Below are 18,170 nucleotides of genomic sequence, written 5' to 3' on the forward strand. Positions count from 1 at the left end.
GAAGACCAAATCAGCTACAACACTCCCTTAAGCCAAAGTCTAATCCAGGGCAAGGCTCCAGCTCTCTTAAATTCAATATTCCTTCTGCGAGGAAGCTGTAGAACAAAAACTAGAAGCCAGCAGAGGCTGGTTCACAAGGTTTAGGTAAAGAAGCCGTCCTCCGTAACATAAAAGTACAACGTGAAGTGGCAAGTGCTGATGGAGAAGCTGAGATCTAGCTGAGATCATGGATGAAGGTGGCAAAACTAAACAACAGATTTTCAATGCAGACGAAACAGCCTTCTCTTGAAAGAAGATGCCATCTAGGACTTTTACAGCTAGAAAGAAGTCAATGGTTGGCCTCAAAGCTTCAAAGGACAAGTTGACTCTCTTGTTAGGGGCTTATGCAGATTACATAAACTTAGTTGATAAAGCAGTGATGAATGATTCCAACTGTGAAAGAAGTTCTATTGTGAATAAAATAATATCAAACAACATCCCACCCTAGAGAGGAGTCTCTCAAGAAAGGAAGAGTTGACTGATTATGGCAAACTTCATTGCTGGCTGATCAGGATTGCTGAAGATTGGCAATTTCATTCAGTAATCCTCCTGATCAGCCAGCAGCCACCAACATCAAGGTTGATGTTGATGATCTTTTCTCCACCAGAAAAGATTACAACTCGTTAAAAGTTTGGATAATCATTAACGTTTTTAAAGTAGTAAAGTATTTTAAGGTATGCGTCTTTTTTTTAGACAATGTTGTCGCACACTTAACAGACTACAGGATAGTGTAAACGTAACTGTTTTAGGCACTAAGAAACAACAACAACAAAAATTGTTTGACTCGCTTTACTGTGTTGATATGGAACCAAGCCTGCAATATCTACAAGGTATGTTTGTATTAAGGAATTACTGGTAGTTTTTTCAAAAGTTGTCATGTTATGCATGTTTTAAAAAAAATTCCTTAACTCTAACAGACAAATATGGAAGTATTTACAGATGAAATAAGATTATCTGTTATTTAATTTAAAATAATCCAGTGGGGGCTGTGAGGTGTGCTGGGTAAATATAGCTAAACTGGCAATGTATTGATAATTAAAGAAGCTAAATAACTGAAACATGGGGGGTCTTAATACTAATCTCCTACTTTTTGGCTCTGTTTAAATTTTTCCATAAGAAAAAATTTAAAATGACATAAGGAGAGGAAAAAAGTAAATAAGCTATAATTAACAGCCACACACAATAACACAATAGGTGATAAACTTATCTCTAATTAGAAGTCACAGAAAGTTTCAAAAAGCAGAGAAATTCATCATACCATACAATAAATGGGGCTTGTTATAGTTTCTTGGCTGTCAACTATACTATTCAGTTACTTGAAAAGCTACAGTCAGTTTCCATCATGGTATGATAGGTGAATTTTAAACACCTGAGAGGAAGGAAATATACTGCAGTGTACTGCAATAAATGGCCACCTGTATAACTCTACTCCTCTTAAGTGTGCGTCTTGACAATGACTCTTGCTCTTCATAGAAAGTTAACTCACATATTTCTTAAAAAAGGAAAGAACTGTGGTTCTGAGTATAATAACCTGGCCAAGAAGATAACCAGCAGCTGACTTTAATATGCTAAACTGTGAAAAATATCAAAAATACCAAGGCAGTAGCTCACATTTGCTGATATGTCAAGAACACACCTGGACAACTGTTTGGTTTCATAAGCTCTGGTCTATCCATATAAAATCCTCGTATCTCAGCTGTGTTAAAGTTGACATCCACACGATTTTTTCTTTTTTTGAGTTGGAGTCTCACTCTGTCACCCACGCTGGAGGGCGGTGGCATGATCCTTGCCACCACAGCCTTAAGCTGCTGGGCCCAGGTAATCCTTCCTCCTCAGCCTTCCAAGTAGCTGGAACTACAAGTCACATGCCACTATGCCTGGTTAATTTTTGATTTATTGTAGATGAGGTCTCACCATGTTGCCCAGGCTGATCTTGAACCCACAGGCTCAGGAAATCCTCTCACCTTGGCCTCCCAAAATGCTGGGATTATAGGAGTGAGCCACTACACCCGGCCAAATAGTTCTTTTATTTTTTTGAGTTGGAGTCTCACTCTGTCACCCAGACTGGAGTGCAGTGGCTGCTCCCAGCCACCACAGCCTCGACCTGCTGGGCTCCGGCGATCCTTCTGCCTCAGCCTTCCAAGTAGCCGGAATTACAGGCATGCGCTACCACGCCAGTCTGATTTTTTGATTTATTGTAGAGATGAGGTCTCGCTACCCAGGCGGGTCTCGAACCCGCGGGCTCAGGCAATCCACTCACCTCAGCCTCCCAAAGGCACGGGATTACAGGCTGAGCCACCAAGCCCGGCTAAAATAGTTTTTTTATAGAAGAACTTTCTAGGTTATAAGTTTCATACTTATGCACTATATTATTAAATAAAAGTATCTGTATTTTAGCTCCATGTTAATTCAACGTAAAACATTCCAAGGAAAGCTTTACATTTGGAAACTAATACTACTGCCTTTTGCAGACCAAACCAACAATTAAAAAGGGACACATACTCTAAGTCGGGTAGTGGCTGATCAAAGTCGTGAAATTCTTCAGGTAAAGTGATGGCGTTGTAGGCAGCTTCCCGATTTTCCTCAGGCAGGTCAACAACACCTGGAAAAGGAATGCTAAGCTTAAACATCTAGGAATCAAAGGGAGGTGAAGTCAATATCACTTCCTAAGTTTAAAACCTAGAAAAGCTGATAACAGATGCAAGGTTCCCCGAAGCACAAGAATTTCTGTTTTTCTATGGTCATTAAGTCATAATCCTTGATTTATAAATAAGTCAAAGCACTGATTATGCATTAAGTTGAATAATTTTTAAATGGACATATCAACAAATAAGAGTTTCCTAATTAAGTATATTTATGAGAAGGAAAAAGAATGACTGCAAAGGAGTACCCTGAATATTAAAAGGAGCAGGTTATTTTAAAGCAAGAGGAATTACACAATTTTCTTTAAACTTTTCCTGTATTTTTCAAGTTGTCATAAATATACCTAACTTAAGCATGTTATTTAAACAAAATGCACGTAGTACCCTAGTATTAGAAAGCATTTAAATATCACAATCTTCTCAATATTTTACTTTTAAATAAAATCTTAGCTCACATTTTACTGTTCACATAGTAAAATAAACTGAAGTATTGGAAAATAGCCTCAGCAGAAACTATTATATAAGGCATTTTCCCTATGGATTCAGAATAAAATTTCATCAGTGCTTTAAACACTGCAGAAAGATATATGGATTCAGATAAATACCCTAGTAATTACCTACTCAGATGCAAATTTGGTTTGGCAGACTCCAGTTTTAGAACAAATCATTACCTAAAACAAAATGACAAAAACAAAAAAACTACAAAGAACATTTATTCAGGAAAAAAAATCCTAAGATTGTATTTTATGAACTATATCTAAAAAATAATCATGTAACAGTAAGTTTTCAACATTTCAACCTCTGCTGAGTCAGTTCTATGTAAGTTGCTAAAAAAAGTGTTAAAAGAAAAAGGCAGTTCCAAATAAAATAAAAAGATGGCGTGACTCGAACAGAACAGATACAAGTAAAGCAGGTTTCTTACCCAAGCCATGGCCTCCCCAAGCCTTCCCCTATCTTTGTCAGGGTACTGGTATTGCAATTAAAATAAAACATGGTGACCTAGAAAATGTGTTTAGCTACAGAAATAAGAAAACATGGCAAACCCCAAAGTAAAAAGAAAAAAGCAGTTCAATAATACCTGGCCGAAAAGCCATCTTTATCTTAATGAAGGCTTCATTACAGTCTGCAAGAAGGTATTTGGCTTTCCTGTGATAGATTCGAACTACTCCCAGCAAGAGATGTCCTGATGTCCGCAATGCCATCTTCACCTATGAATGGAAAATTAATACTCATTAAATTTATGAAGTTTATGTGATAATTTTAGAGGTAATCATACTTCAAACCTTGCCGTTTATGCTATTTATAGGGAGTTTTTAACTTTATCTTTTCATACCCTTTTCATTTATTTTAGATGGTAATTACCTATATTTTATTTCTCACTGTCTTTACCTATAAGTTATCTGATTTTCCTCAAAAGATAGATGTGGTAGTAAATCATGAATTCATAGAATCGTGGAGGTCACTATGAAGCCAAGTACTAAACCATTCCATGACTTGTGTCACTAGCACATTAAGGAGCAAGTGACACTTCTGTTTGCCAATCCCAAGCCCTGCTTCTGGCTGGCTAATTGAATCCCGATTCTTTCTGAGAAGTGAATGGTCCCAGCCTTGAAAGATGATAATCTCACTCCCCTCTGCTATCAAGTTCAGCCACTTGATAACAGGTAGTATGCCAGAGGGCTTCTAAGAAAGAAAAAAATGTTTCCCTTTTCCGTCCCTTTGTCCTGTACTGTGAAGAGGCAGGGTCTGGTGCTGCATGCGGTCACCATGTAGCCACAATGCCGTAAGCATGCTCCATATACTAAGGATGGTGAGTCCTTGCATGACATCAAGCTGCTGAACCAATCTGAGATCTCCTTGTATCCAAACTTCTAGTTGGTTAAGACTGTTATTTCCTTACTGTTTAAGATAATTTTGACTAAGCTTCTATTACTTAACTGGAAAACATAATAACTGATGTAGGATAATGGTGTTCATCTTTTTTCCTACCAAAAAATACTCCTTACCCTTTTTCAAGGCAGATCTTGATCAATGCTACATGTGGGACCCAGTGTGTGGGGTGAGGAGCAGTAGTTGGAATAAGAATGAGCAGGTAAAGAATTGATCTAAACACAAGGATTCAAAATTCCTCTGGCTATAAGGTAAATTTATTTAAACAAAGCAATGTTTGTTTAACATTTCCCCAGAAAGTTTACTAAGTTACGCTGTAAGACTTATCAAATTCTAAGGTAACAAAGAAAATGTTACCTTTGCTTAAACATACTATGATGAGTATATTATACGATTTATAAAATAAAAAGTTGTATTCTAAGTTTTATGTGTGCTCTCTATGGCACTCTAAGACCCTACTTCAGCCTCTGAGGCTCTAGATTTATGGGCATTTTATATGACTTACAGCATAAATTATGAAGTTTACAGTCATACATTTAACATATTTTGGTATAACCTAAAATTATATCAAGTGTGTGATCAAATCTAGGACTCAGATGGTAAATCCTTGATTAAAAAAAATTTCCAATAAAAACTTTGCTCCTAATGGAAAAACAATCTATTTTAAGTGGTCTTAAGAAATTTAAAATTAATATTGATTGTACCCTTACCTAAGAAAAGGAAAAGTCTCAGCTCCCCATTACCTTGTCTAGAACCAGCAACTTTCAGAAAGTGGTGTCTGGGCAAAGACTCTCTTTCTGGTTTAGTCTGGTTCAGAGTTGAGTCTAGGAGTAGGTAAAATACAGTCTGGCAGTTGCTTGTGAGCTAGTGTGTGTTCAAGAGTGTAAGTATAATAAAGATCACAGGGGAAGCTCTGCAAAGGTGCCAGTGGCTCTTCAGTGGGGGAGAGAAAAGACAAAGAGCGTGCAAACTTGCAGTGGCAACCAAGACCCATGTCTGCCAACAGGAGAAATTTTCAGGTGAGTCACTCTGTGGAAATATCTTTATAGCCTGTTACAATGAAAAAAACAAAAACAAAAAACCGGACTAAAAGCCCACTTAGAAATGGTTTAAAAAGTGTGATGTTATTCACTCTCGCTCACACACACTACCATCTTTCCTATGATTTCTGAAGTGTACGCTTTGCGTGTAGCTTTTGGTGTAAACCGTCATGATTCAGATTGTCTCACACTCCTGTTCTTATGGGCACAAAGTACTCTGGACATACTATGAAAAAAATTTGTTATTCTTTTAAGCCAAATACTCACTATTTGCTTATTGATGTTAAAGATTAGCCACACATTATCAATTTCAAAATAAAAAGTGCAATTTCTTCCTTTTCCATTTACTTATCTCAGTAAGCATATCTATTTTTTAAAATGGAAAATACCATGTTCTCATACAACACAGCAGTGTAAACTGGTTCAATTTCAACAGAGTAAACTGTTAACACATCAGAAATTTTAAAAACATGTATTATCACGTGGCCCATCAATTATATTCCTAAACATAAATCTTAAAGAAAGACTTAAGGATATAAACAAAGATTTAAAAAGACATGTTTACCAAATGGCTAGTTTTAAAAAAGAAAATAGGCCGGTGTGGTGGCTCACACCTGTAATACCAGCACTTTGGGGAGCTGAGGCGGGAGAATTTTGTTATAGCCTAGGAGTTCAAAACCAGCCTGGGCACAAAGGGAGACTGCTTCTCTGCAAAAAAATAAAAAAATTAGCTGGGCATGGTGGCACGCACCTCTCTTGTCCTAGTAATCCTACCACCTAGATAAATCTTTACTTATATTTTGGTATGCCTTCTAAGCTTTCCCATGTGCATATTTTTATCTGTGCATGTACACATATTTTTCTTTGTGTATGTGTGTATACACATAAAAACTATTACAGTGGTTGCTACAAGATTGCATTCAGGAAAAACTCTTTTCATAGCTCTTTTTTTTAATAGACTGTATTTTAGAGTAGTTTTAGGTCCATAGCAGAACTCAGCAGAAGGTACACAGATTTCCCATACATGCCCCTCTTCCCCCACACATGTATAACCTTCCCCACTATCAACACCTCCCATCAGTGCTACATTTATTATAACTGATAAATTTACATCACCACATCATTACCCAAAGTCCATTGTTTACACTGGGGTACATTCTTGGTGCTGTACATTCTACAAGTCTGGACAAATGTATAATGACATTTACAGTGCTAGGAAGAAGAGATTCAAGGCCCTAAACCAACCCTCTGCGCTCTGCCTACTCACCCTTCCCTTCCCACCCCAACCCTCTTCTTTTTACTGTCTCCACAGTTTTGACTTTTCCAGTGTCCCACAGCAAGAATTACATAGCACACAGCCCTTTCAGGTTGGCTTATTTTACTTAGTAACATGCATTTAAGGTTTCTTCACACTTTTCATGACTTGGAAGTTCATTTCTTTTTAGCATTAAATAATACTTCATTGATTGGATGTATCACAGTTGATTTATCCATTCACCTACTAGTTGCTTTCAAGTTTTGGCAATTATGAAGAAAGCTTCCATAAACATCTGTGTGCAGGTTTTTGCATAGACATAAGTTTTCAACTACTCTGAATAACTAACAAGGAGTAAACTGTATGTATGATAAGAGTATGTTTAGTTTGATAAAAAACATCACCAAACTGTTTTTCAAAGTGGCTGTACCAGTTTGCATTTATATAAGCAATGAGAGTTCTAGTTGCTTCACATCCTTGTCAGCATTTAGTGTTGCCAGTGTTTCGGATTTTGGCCATTTTAATAGGCATGCAGTGATATCTCACTTTGTTGCCCAGGCTGGAGGGCAGTGGCATGCTCACAGCCACTGCAGCTTCGACCTGCTAGGCTCAGGTGATCCTTCTGCCTCAGCCTTCCAAGTAGCTGGAGCTACAAGCATTTGTCACCACATCCAGCTTATTTTTTGATTTATTGTAGAGATGAAGTCTCACCAAGCTGCCCAGGCTGGTCTTGAACCCGTGGGCTCCGGCAATCCCCTAACCTTGGCCTCCCAAAGTGCTAGGATTGTAGGTGTGAGCCACCATGCCCAGCTTTCATTGCTGTTTCAATTTGCATTTCCCTGATGCTATATGATGTGGGACATCTCTGCATATGCTTATTTGTCAACTGCATATCTTTAACAGGTATCTGTTAAAGTCTTTGGCCCATTTTTAAAATTGGGTTGTTTTCTTATTGTTGAGTTTTAGGAGTTGTCTATTTTGGATAACAGTCATCAGATAAGTTTTTTGCAAATGTTTTTTCCTAGCCCATGGCTTGTCTTTCATTCTCTTGACAGTTACCTTTTTAGAACAGAACATTTTAATTTAACGAAGTACAGCTTATGAACCTTTTCTTTCATGTATCATACCCTTGATGGTCTATCTAAAAAGTCACCATCAAACCTAAGGTCACCTAGATTTTCTACTACATTATCTTCTAGTTTTATAGTCTTGTTTTTTTACACTTGTCTATGATTCACTGTGAGTGAATTGTTTTGGAGAGTGTGAGGTCTGTTTAGCTAGATTCATTTTTTGCATGTCAATATCCGGTTTTCTACACTGTATTGTTCTGTCATATTTTTTAATTGCATCACTGTACAGGACCAAATAATTAAATTTCAAAGAATTAGAAATAATGTAAACTATCCAAAAAGAGAAAAGAAAGGTACAATAAATCATGTATAGTCAAAACAATGATCTATAGGTCTATAATTCCTTATCTGAAATATTAGAGGCCAAATGTTTTAGAATTCAGAGCTTCTTGATTATAAACATTATGGAATATTTTATATATATAGAATTTTACAATATTCCTAGAAGGGTCCGGAGCAGCCTCTTCCCTGGCAATTATACATACAACCATAAAAAATGATTGCAGAGCTTTGAACACAGCTGCTTGTTACAGAACAATATAATGCAGTTTTTGTGTACATGTCTAAAAAATGTGTATTATACATGTGCACACAAAAGTCTAGTAGGCATATCAAAATATTACTAAAAGTTTCTCTAGGTGATAGAAGTGCAGATTGTTTATCTTCCTCTGTGTGTTTTCACTCTGTTAATACCCATAAATTCCAAAGTTATAATTCTAAGCCTAGCCAAAATACCATTATAAATATGGAAACTTTATTATTTACTGGAATCCGAAGTAAAAATTTTCACACACCTATTTATTTTTTTCCACATAACTTTTCTGAACAAGTCTCTACTACATCCCCATCTTCAGTCTTCTGAGACCCCGTCACTCTTCCAGCACTAAAAAACTACTCTTTTTTATTTAACATATTATGCCAACATTGTCCAAACCGGCAGTGCCAAGAATAGTTCCTAATGCTGGTCCACACAGCTATGATCTGGAACACTCTTCACAACAGGTCAGTTGTTGCATGCATGTGGCATATATATGCATATATATATGTAAGCATATGTAAATAAAAGAAGCAGGAAAGGACCCGTAAAACACAGATGTAAATATATATGTAAATTTAAGGATTTTTTCCTTTGCTTTGAGATTAGTCTTTCATACTATTTTTTTTGGTTAGGGTCTCACTCTGTCACCCAAGCTGGAATATAGTGGCACGATCACGGCTCACTGTAGCCTCAATCTCCTGGGCTCAGGTAATCCTTCTGCCCTAGCCTTCCAAGTTGCTGGAACTGAAGGTGCGCACTATCACGATTGGCTAATTTTCTGATAGACACAAGGTCTAGCTATGTTGCCCAGACTGATCTCTAACTCCTGGGATCAAGCGATCCTCTCGTCTCAGCCTCCCAAAGTGTTAAGATTACAGGCATGAGCCAGTGTGCCTGGCTGGTCCTTCATACATTTTGAAGTCAACATGTCTACTCTTCAATGAAATACTAATGATGATGGTAGATGGTAGTTTCGTCTATATATTTTAAAGGTCTTTTCTTGGCAAAGCAAAAGCCCAAACAGTGTTTCTTTAAGCTGTACAATTTGTGAAATTCAAGAGTGTGAACCACTGTTTTAGAACGATTTCAGAGACTAGCAATAAAAGCGCCTCTAGGAACAGATCAGTAAACACAGCAGATAAGGTGAGCACATTCTTGAGGCTTCTATCCTAGTAGGACACAGATCGTATGAAATAATGCAGCAAATATTTAGGAAAAGAATGTTTCTTGGAAAGGATCTAGCAAGTGCAAAAGCTCCGAGACAGAAAAGCTTAGTGTCCTCAAGAAAAAGCAAGCAGGTCTGAGAGGCTGAGGCATGGAAAGTATCTGTTAGGTAAACAAGGTAGTTAGATCTGGCCTCTGAAACATCTTCTAATTAATGGTCTTTTACTTGGAATATTTTGTAAATTTCTAAATCAGGAACACATATACACATATTCTCTAAGTATAAAAACATCCAGAAAACTAAATATAAAACATTTAGGCACTGCCCCATCTTATGCTTATTTACCATTAAAACAGGCAAATTAAAGCATCTGTGCACCTAAAGAATTCTTAAAGAAAGAAGACAAACTATGACTATATCAAATCATATCCAGACGTGACAAAGACTTCATATAATGAAGAAAAACTGTGGCTTATCTTTGTTTCATAAATTTTACTTCACATATCAATAAACATTCAACAAACAATAAAAATACCAACATCAAACATACCTTTGGTGAGATGATGCTCTCCACACTGCTCTCTAAATTACACTCAAACACATGGGCTTTGGTTAGCTTCTTATCCCAATGGGCCGCTAGCCAAATTTTGGCCAGAGGCCCTCTTTTACTGAGCACAAAATGTGCGTAGAACATTGTTCTGGTTGACTATGAAACAGAAAGAAACCTGAGAAGAACAAAAGTTAGCGTAAGTATCATATAAGCAATAAATACTTATCAAGATATTAAAAAAATCTGAAAACCAAGGTTTCCTACTATTTTTAATATGGGAACTATAGAAGGCTTGAATGTTTAATATGCATTAAAAATCTATTGTTTTAATTTTGAGGACAAAAATAAAGGCCCCAAAATATTAAGAGCTGAAGGTAAAAGGACCAAAAGAATCAAGTTGCCTTCAAGCCTTGTTTCTTCTTATCCAGACTACTAACAGTGGAAACAGTCTGCATACTAGCCAAAAGTTAGACAATATACTTTTCATAGCAAGAAAAGGATGTCTAAGAAAGATACTCAGGCACAGATATTAATCCATGCAGAAATTTCCATTTTTAGAATCCCATTAAAAATGGAGATTCTGAGCAAAATGCTTTGTTAAATGACTGCTATGTTACAAGCAACTGTGCTAAGCATTTTACATTCCACCAAGCAAAGGTAAGCAGGCGAGGAGCTCCATTTTACAGGTAGGTAGTGCAGAAAAACAGTAAAAAATTATATATACTTTTTTCTTAACTCAAGAACTTAAAAGTATTTGTCTACTTATAATTTAAATATTAAACCAAGGACAGTGGTACAGTATAGTCTTGTGATTTAAACAGTCATGGAATCACAAGCATTACCGACATTTTACTTTTCTTTCACAGGTTAATGTATTAAAAGAAAGGCAGCCTGAAAACCCCAGTAGGAAGAGTGTATTAACTGTGTGACATTCCCTTTATATTATTTAATTCCCTCTTTCACAGAAGATTTAAAAGAAATCTACTCTGTCAAATGAATGTCTGCCTTTTTCTAAAATGCTCAACAACTAAGATTTATATACCTTGCTTTTACAGAGATAAAATCAAGTACACTCACAATACACTAAAAAGCACTTAAAGATTTTAATTTTAAATAATTATAGATTTACAGGGAATTGTAAAATAGTAGAAGTCCCATGTACTCCTTACCTAGTTTCTCCTATGGTGACATCTTACATAAAAATAATATAGTATCAAAGCCAGGACACTGGCATTGAGTCCATGCTTCTTTATGATTTTATGCCATTTTACCACATTTTTTAAACAAAGACTTGTGTAATCACCACTGCAAAAAGATACAGAACTACTCTTATCACCACAAAGCTTCATCACATCCATCCCTTGCTTCCTACCATTCCCAAGTCTTGACAACCACCACTCTGTTCTACATTTCTAACTTAGTGATTTTTTTTTTTTTTTTTTTAAGCAATGGGGTTTTCTTGTTGTCTAGGCTTAAGTGTAGTGTGATCAAAGCTCACTGCAGCCTCAGACTCCTGGGCTCAGGCAATCCTCCCGCTTCAGTCTCCCAAGTAGCTGGGACTACAGGCACGTGCCACCACGCCTGGCTTAATTTCCTCACTTTGAGAAAGTTATATAAATGAAATAATATAGTAAAATGGCTATTTGGATTCAGCATAATGCTCTTGAGATCCATCCAAATTGTTACATTCACCAATAATATATTCCATTTTATCTCTGGGCAGCATTCCATGGGATGGATATACCACAATTTGCTTAGACATTTACCTATTGAAGGATATTTTATTGTTTCCAGTTTTTTGGCTATTACAATATTCATGTACAGACTTTTGGTGAACATAAGTTTTCATTTCTCTGTCCCGAGGTGTGGTTGCTGGGAAGTATGATAAATGTTTAATTTTTAAAGAAACATTAATGACAACTATCACGATAAGTGTGGTCTTTTACAGTTGTTGATAAGATTATTCTGAAATTTATATGGAAGGGCAAGGGACTAGCAAAGTTAAAACTATTATGAAGAGTTAGTTCCCCTGATTTCAAGACTTACTTTATAACTATAATACTCATCATTAAGGTACTGGTGCAGGGAGAAACACACAGATCAATGGAACAGAAAACCTAGAAGTAGACCTCACTAATAAGGTCAACCGATTTTTTACAAAGGAGCAAAGGCAATTCAAAGAAGGAATGATAAGATTTTTTTCAACAAATGATGCTAGAGTGATTGAATATTATCCGACGGCCAAAGCAAAAACACAACGAACAGCAAGGAAAAACCCTCCACCTAAATCTCACACATATAAAATTAATCAAACTAGATCACAATGTAAGTGTAAAACTACAAAACTTAAAAAAAGGCGGGTACTTCAGGACCTAAAGCTTGGTAAAAATTTTGACATGACACCAAAATCCGATAAAAGTTCTCAAATCAACTGGCTTTCATCAACTTAAACACTTCTGCTTTACAAAAGACCCCACTACACAGATAAGCCACAGACTGAGAAAAAAAATTTGCAAATCACCCCACTAGAACCTGGATCTAGAATATGTAAAGAACTCTCAAAACTCAAGAGTAGAAAAAAGTCCAATTAAAAAACGAGCAAAAGAAATAAGGACAAATCGCACAGAAAAGAATTACCAATGACAAATAAGAACATCAACTGTTCAACATCACTAGCCAAATGCAAATCAAGGCCAAGTGAGCTGCCACTCCACATACTTATTAGAAGAGCTAAAATAAACGGTGGTGACAGCCAGCTTGGTGGCTCAGCCTGTAATCCCAGGGCTTTGGGAGGCTGAGGAGTGGATTGCCTGAGCCCGCGGGTTCGAGACCCGCCTGGGCAACTTGGCGAGACCTCATCTCTACAATATACCAAAAATTAGCCAGGCATAGTAGCATGAGCCTGTAGTTCCAGCTATTTGGAAGGCTGAGACCAAAGGATTGCTGGAGCCCAGCAGGTCGAGGCTGCAGAGGCTGGGAGTGGCCACTGTACTCCAGTCTGGGTGACAGAGACTCCAACTCAAAAAAAACAAAAAACGGTAGTGACATCAAATGCTAGTGAGGACATACAGAAACTAGAGCTATTACACTGCAGGCGGGACAATAAGATCTCTTTTGAATTACTTTTTCTCAAAAATACAGAATAACTCACGTTTTCAGAGACAGTAGATTTTAAAATGAGAATTTTGCTTACTTGTATTCTCAGTTAAAGTGTGCTCATTCTTGCCAATGATGTACAAAAAATACATTTTAGTTAAGCATATCATAGGCAAGAGATTACTTGCATGTCAACAATATTTGGGAGAGCGGAAGGTGGCTGTGCAAGACTAATGCTGTCAGGTTGCCTCATCTCCATTTCCTATCACTTAATAGCAAAGGATCCTGGAATTCTCATTCTCTGAACCTAATGCTCCCAGATGATCATTAACTCTTACTAAGAAAATTTTCTCAAAAGAAACAAAAAGCCAGGCTTTGAACACTGTAAACTTTCTCCCTAATTTGAAGTTAAAGTCTAAGAAATATTATACTAGTAAGTATTCAGATCAAACACTCTAAGGTAGAAGCATTTAAAAACATCTTAAGGATCTCCTATTTGCCAGTATTTTATAGATCAAAATATGCTTCCCATAATCAAAGAAAGCCTCCTATGTTTTAAATCAGTTTCTACTACAAACCTTAAAATGTGTTAGCACAGAAACTTAAGCCCCTACAGTGTTGTAACTAAAATCTAGGGAATTTTAAAGAAATTCAATATGGCAGTGTGTTCTGAGACTTAGTCACTGTTATACTTGACGAGCCCGTTTCACAATGGAAGCAACAACTGTGTTCCAAATAAACAAAAAACTCCTTAACATTAAGCTCCTAAAATATTGTCTGGCACATGACGATCACTAAATATGTACTTAATGAATAAGTAAGATACATCAAGTGACTTCATAATTGACATATGTTAAAAATTTTAGAAGTTTTAGAAATTAAAAACCAGCAGCCCTTTTCAACAGGTGTCAGTGGCTCAGGCCAGCACTTCAGCTGCTGGTCAGAGCACCATGCCCAAAATATGCAGCTATGCAGAGGCAGAGAGTCCTCAATAGATGCCTTCTTGGCATGGGATAAGGATAAATAAAGCAGAATGGTGCTAATATTAATCTGGGAAACAATTAGCAAGAGGAAATCACTCTAATAACTAAAGGAAGCCAAAGGAGCAGTGGCAAATCAACTATTGGCTTATATCTGAATTAGAAGAAAGTATAATCATTATTGCCTTTTAAGCCAACTTTTCCTTTGACAATACCAAACTTTACGCAACCTCAAAAAAAAAAAAAGGTTGATCCGTAGGTCTTAAAGATTCTATATTCTACTAATCCCTTTTAATCAATGACCTCACCAGAACACCTGCACTTGATACCAGAGCACAGCTTAGCAATTTCATGATTTCTGGATCATTTTTTTCTAAAGCAGCAATTTTTAAAAATTATTCCTAAAAAATTAATTAAGTCTGATTTGAAATGGCAGAAAGCTTGCTATACCAAAGAATCAAAGTAAAATTGAAGCTCCTGTTTCTAGGATAAGGTCAGGTTATTACCAATATTTCCCTCATCTATTAGAAAGCACAGCAGCACTGTAGTTGTGTACATTGCTATGATCTCTCTGAAAGAAAATATGGTAGAATCTTATAAAAATTTCAAACACTTATATTTTTTAACACAGTAACCAATACAAGATACACTTGGAGATGAATATTACTACAGAGACACACACACTGAAAAACCAAAAGAAAACTTACTAAGCACTAAGTCTTTTAAGATCTTACCTCTTCATGACAGTCCAATAAAGTAAATGCTGGCAGAAAACAGAGCAGAGGAGAGGATAAAGAAATGTCACCAGGACTTAATGATTAAGAAGTAGATCTTGAACTTTAGAACTCACACTTCGAACTATGATACTAGTCTACCTTGCCAGAACAGAAGAGCAAAACATTAGGAATAACCTACCTGGCCTCAATGAGTGATAGGAAAATTTAATAGGCCAGGCGTGGTGGCTCAAGCCTGTGATCCCAGCACTTTGGGAGGCTGAGGGGAGAGGACTGCCTGAGCCCAGGGGTTCGAGACCAGCTTGGGCAACTTGGTGAGACCCTGTCACTAAAATATATCAACAAAATTAGCTGGGCATGGTAGCGCATGCCTGTAGTTCCTGCTTCTTGGAAGGTTGAGGCAGAAGGATGCCGAGCCCAAGCAGGTCAATGCTGGAGTGGCTGTGAGAGTGCCACTGCTCTCCAGCCTGGGTGACAAAGTAAGAGTCTGATGGAAAAAAAAGAAAATTTAATATACCCATAAAACAATACAGTCTGCCTCCTTATCCAGGGGTTCCATATCTGCAGACTCAATCAGCCCAGGATCCAAAAATTTGGGAGGGGGAAACAAATAAAAAGTAACAATGAAAATTAGAAAAAAACAGCATAACAACTATCTACACAACATTTACGTTGTAGTAGGTATTATAAGTAACCTAGAGATGATTTAAAGTATATGAATGTGTACAGATTATATGCAAATACTACACTATTTTATATAAAGGACTTGAGCATCCTCAACTTTGATCCTGGAATCAATCCTAGGGACAACTGTACAATGCAGCCTTAAACAAGGATATAAAACTTGTACTAACATGGAAAAGTTCAGGTTAAGTGCAAAAGTTGCAGTTTTTGTTTTTTTTTTTTAAAGAGTGGGACCTCTTTTTCCCTATATTTACATGGAATAAGCATGAACTATCTGTGGAGTACACATGAAACTGGTGACACTGGTTACCTCTGGAAAGTGGGTATGCAGAAAAAGGAAAAGTGAGGCCTACCTTTTCATACTGTTTGGTGTGTGTTTCAACTCGGGGCCTAAACACACATACCACCTATGCAAATAACAATGACTACATGAGAAGACGTAATCCTGCTTTACCATTAACTAGCATGTTAAGCTGCTTAACTGCATATTGCTGAGTTTCCCTACTATATACACCTAAAAGGTTAAAATCTGGTGATTTACTAACCTTGAAAAACATCAATACCTAACTCAGATAAGAATGGCGCTATCTCTTTGGGGAGTGGAGGGAGGATCTCAGGCAGAGAAGGTATTTCCAAACCCCCTAGAATTCCCCTCCCATCTGATTCTAAGATCCTGTGCCCAAGGGTTTTATAACCAGATAGTCATAGGTTCAAATCAGCTCCTTCCTTACTTAGTCGTTTTGTAATGGTGAATAAGTTATTTCATCTCAGTTTTAGCCTTATCAGCTATAAAGTGGGAACAACATTCACCAAAAAGGATTATGAAAATTAAATGAACTAGCACAGCTAACATGGTGCCACCGCAGATGTAAACAAGTAACTATGAAAAAACAAATGTTATGCAGCCAGCATGATCATGCCTAATAACTGATGGGAAAAAAAAAATCAGTCTTTATTTCTCAAGAATTAGAAAATTTCCCTTCTGTACTAAATTGTAAAAGACACAATTTCTCAAAATTTGTATGTTCCGCTACATAGAAATCCATCAGGAAAGAAATCCTCAACTTTCAGAATACTCTAACCACATACCGCTCTAAGTGGAAAGCTCAGTTCTACAATACATTCGTGGATAGCCTTTTCAAACACAAAAAAGGTGCAGGTGATGCTCCACCAACGCAATTCTGACTTGTGCATAAAAGGCACTGTGTCCACTGGTTATGACTGCTGTCACTCCAACCACACACTCACTGCTAAGTGATCACCAGACAGGGCACATGTCCTCATCAAAGCCTTTCCAAAAATGATGAGTTGCCTTCAACACTGAGCAAAGATAATGGCTTTACAACTAGAGAAAACTTCTTCAACCTGTCTACGTAATTCTGCAGACTCAGAGCTCACTGACATGTTTATGCTCATTTTAAGAAAATAGAATTTTTTTCCCTGGATATCTACCATTACTTAGTCTAAGCAATACAACGAGAAGCAAAGATTCACTTTCAACTTGCAAGGAAAAGCCGAGAAACACAAGCCTTCACCAGAAACCCTGCGCAAAAGGCATCTGAACGCCGAAGACAGTCTCCCCATTCCCAGGGCGGAGGGGTCCGCCACGTCCAACAGCACAACCTGAGTGTCACACACGCGACCAGGGCAGGTCACTCGCAGCGACGGAAAAGGCACCGAACACTTATCAGACAAGCACGTCTCTTCCAAAACGCCTCGACAACACCTGATGCTTCTCATCGCTAAAAGGAATGACTGGAAACGTCGAGGGGAAAACCACGTATGAAAATTTCCTAAGGAGCAGAAGCAACTTCCCTTCCCGGCGTTTTCTACTACCCTGTGCGATACTCAATATTCCCATCATAAACGTTTTCCTTCAAAAAGAGGGGGACAGCGAAGGTCTCGGGGCGAGGGTCCCCGCCCGCCTGACCCAGACCCCCGCGCCGGGCGACCGCGCAGCCCCAGCCGCTCCCGCCTCCTCCCGCCGCGCATCCAGCGTCTTCGCCGACAGCCATTTTCGCCGGGGAGTGGGCGGCCCGGCGCCCAGAGCGGGCTCGTTCAAACCAGCTCCCGCCCTCCGCGCCAGGGCCGCCGGCCTCGAGGGGCGTGGAGGGGCCGCCCTGAGGGCCCACAGGGGACAGCCCGGGGCCAAGCGTGACGGGCGGGCGCGGACGCGGCCCAGCCTGCGCGGGGCCTGGGGAGGACAGTAGCGGGGCCGGGCGGGGCGCCCCGGGGCGCAGAAGGGGCAGCGCGCGGGGCCCGGCCGCTCCCGGCCCTCCGCCCCGGAGCCCGGCTGCCCGACGGCGGCAAGCGGGGACCGGTGGGGGGGAGCCTCAGTGGCAGAAAGGGTCGCCGAGCGTCTCACCTGGCTCTCCGCGGGGAGCGGGCAGGCTGGGTGGTCTGGGGAGGGGAAAAGGGTCGGGGGAG

General features: G+C 38.5%; 1 protein-coding gene across 1 annotated transcript in view; it reads right to left on the minus strand.

Annotated features, from left to right (window-relative positions):
- RAD21 (RAD21 cohesin complex component) overlaps positions 1–18,170 on the minus strand; it is a 31,509-nt gene that overhangs the window by 13,143 nt on the left and 196 nt on the right. Inside the window, exons 1-4 of the mRNA XM_008062482.2 lie at positions 18,109–18,170; positions 10,250–10,424; positions 3,760–3,889; positions 2,542–2,641 (exon numbers count right to left, since the gene is read on the minus strand). The exon at positions 18,109–18,170 is cut by the window's right edge and continues 196 nt beyond it. Of these exons, the coding sequence (XP_008060673.1) occupies positions 2,542–2,641; positions 3,760–3,889; positions 10,250–10,393 (374 nt within the window). The 5' untranslated portion in view covers positions 10,394–10,424; positions 18,109–18,170. The remainder of the gene's footprint in view (positions 1–2,541; positions 2,642–3,759; positions 3,890–10,249; positions 10,425–18,108) is intronic.

Source organism: Carlito syrichta, unplaced genomic scaffold (genome assembly GCF_000164805.1).
Source record: "Carlito syrichta isolate Samal-C Ts95f unplaced genomic scaffold, Tarsius_syrichta-2.0.1 Scaffold305720, whole genome shotgun sequence".
NCBI classification, from domain to species: Eukaryota; Metazoa; Chordata; class Mammalia; order Primates; family Tarsiidae; genus Carlito; species Carlito syrichta.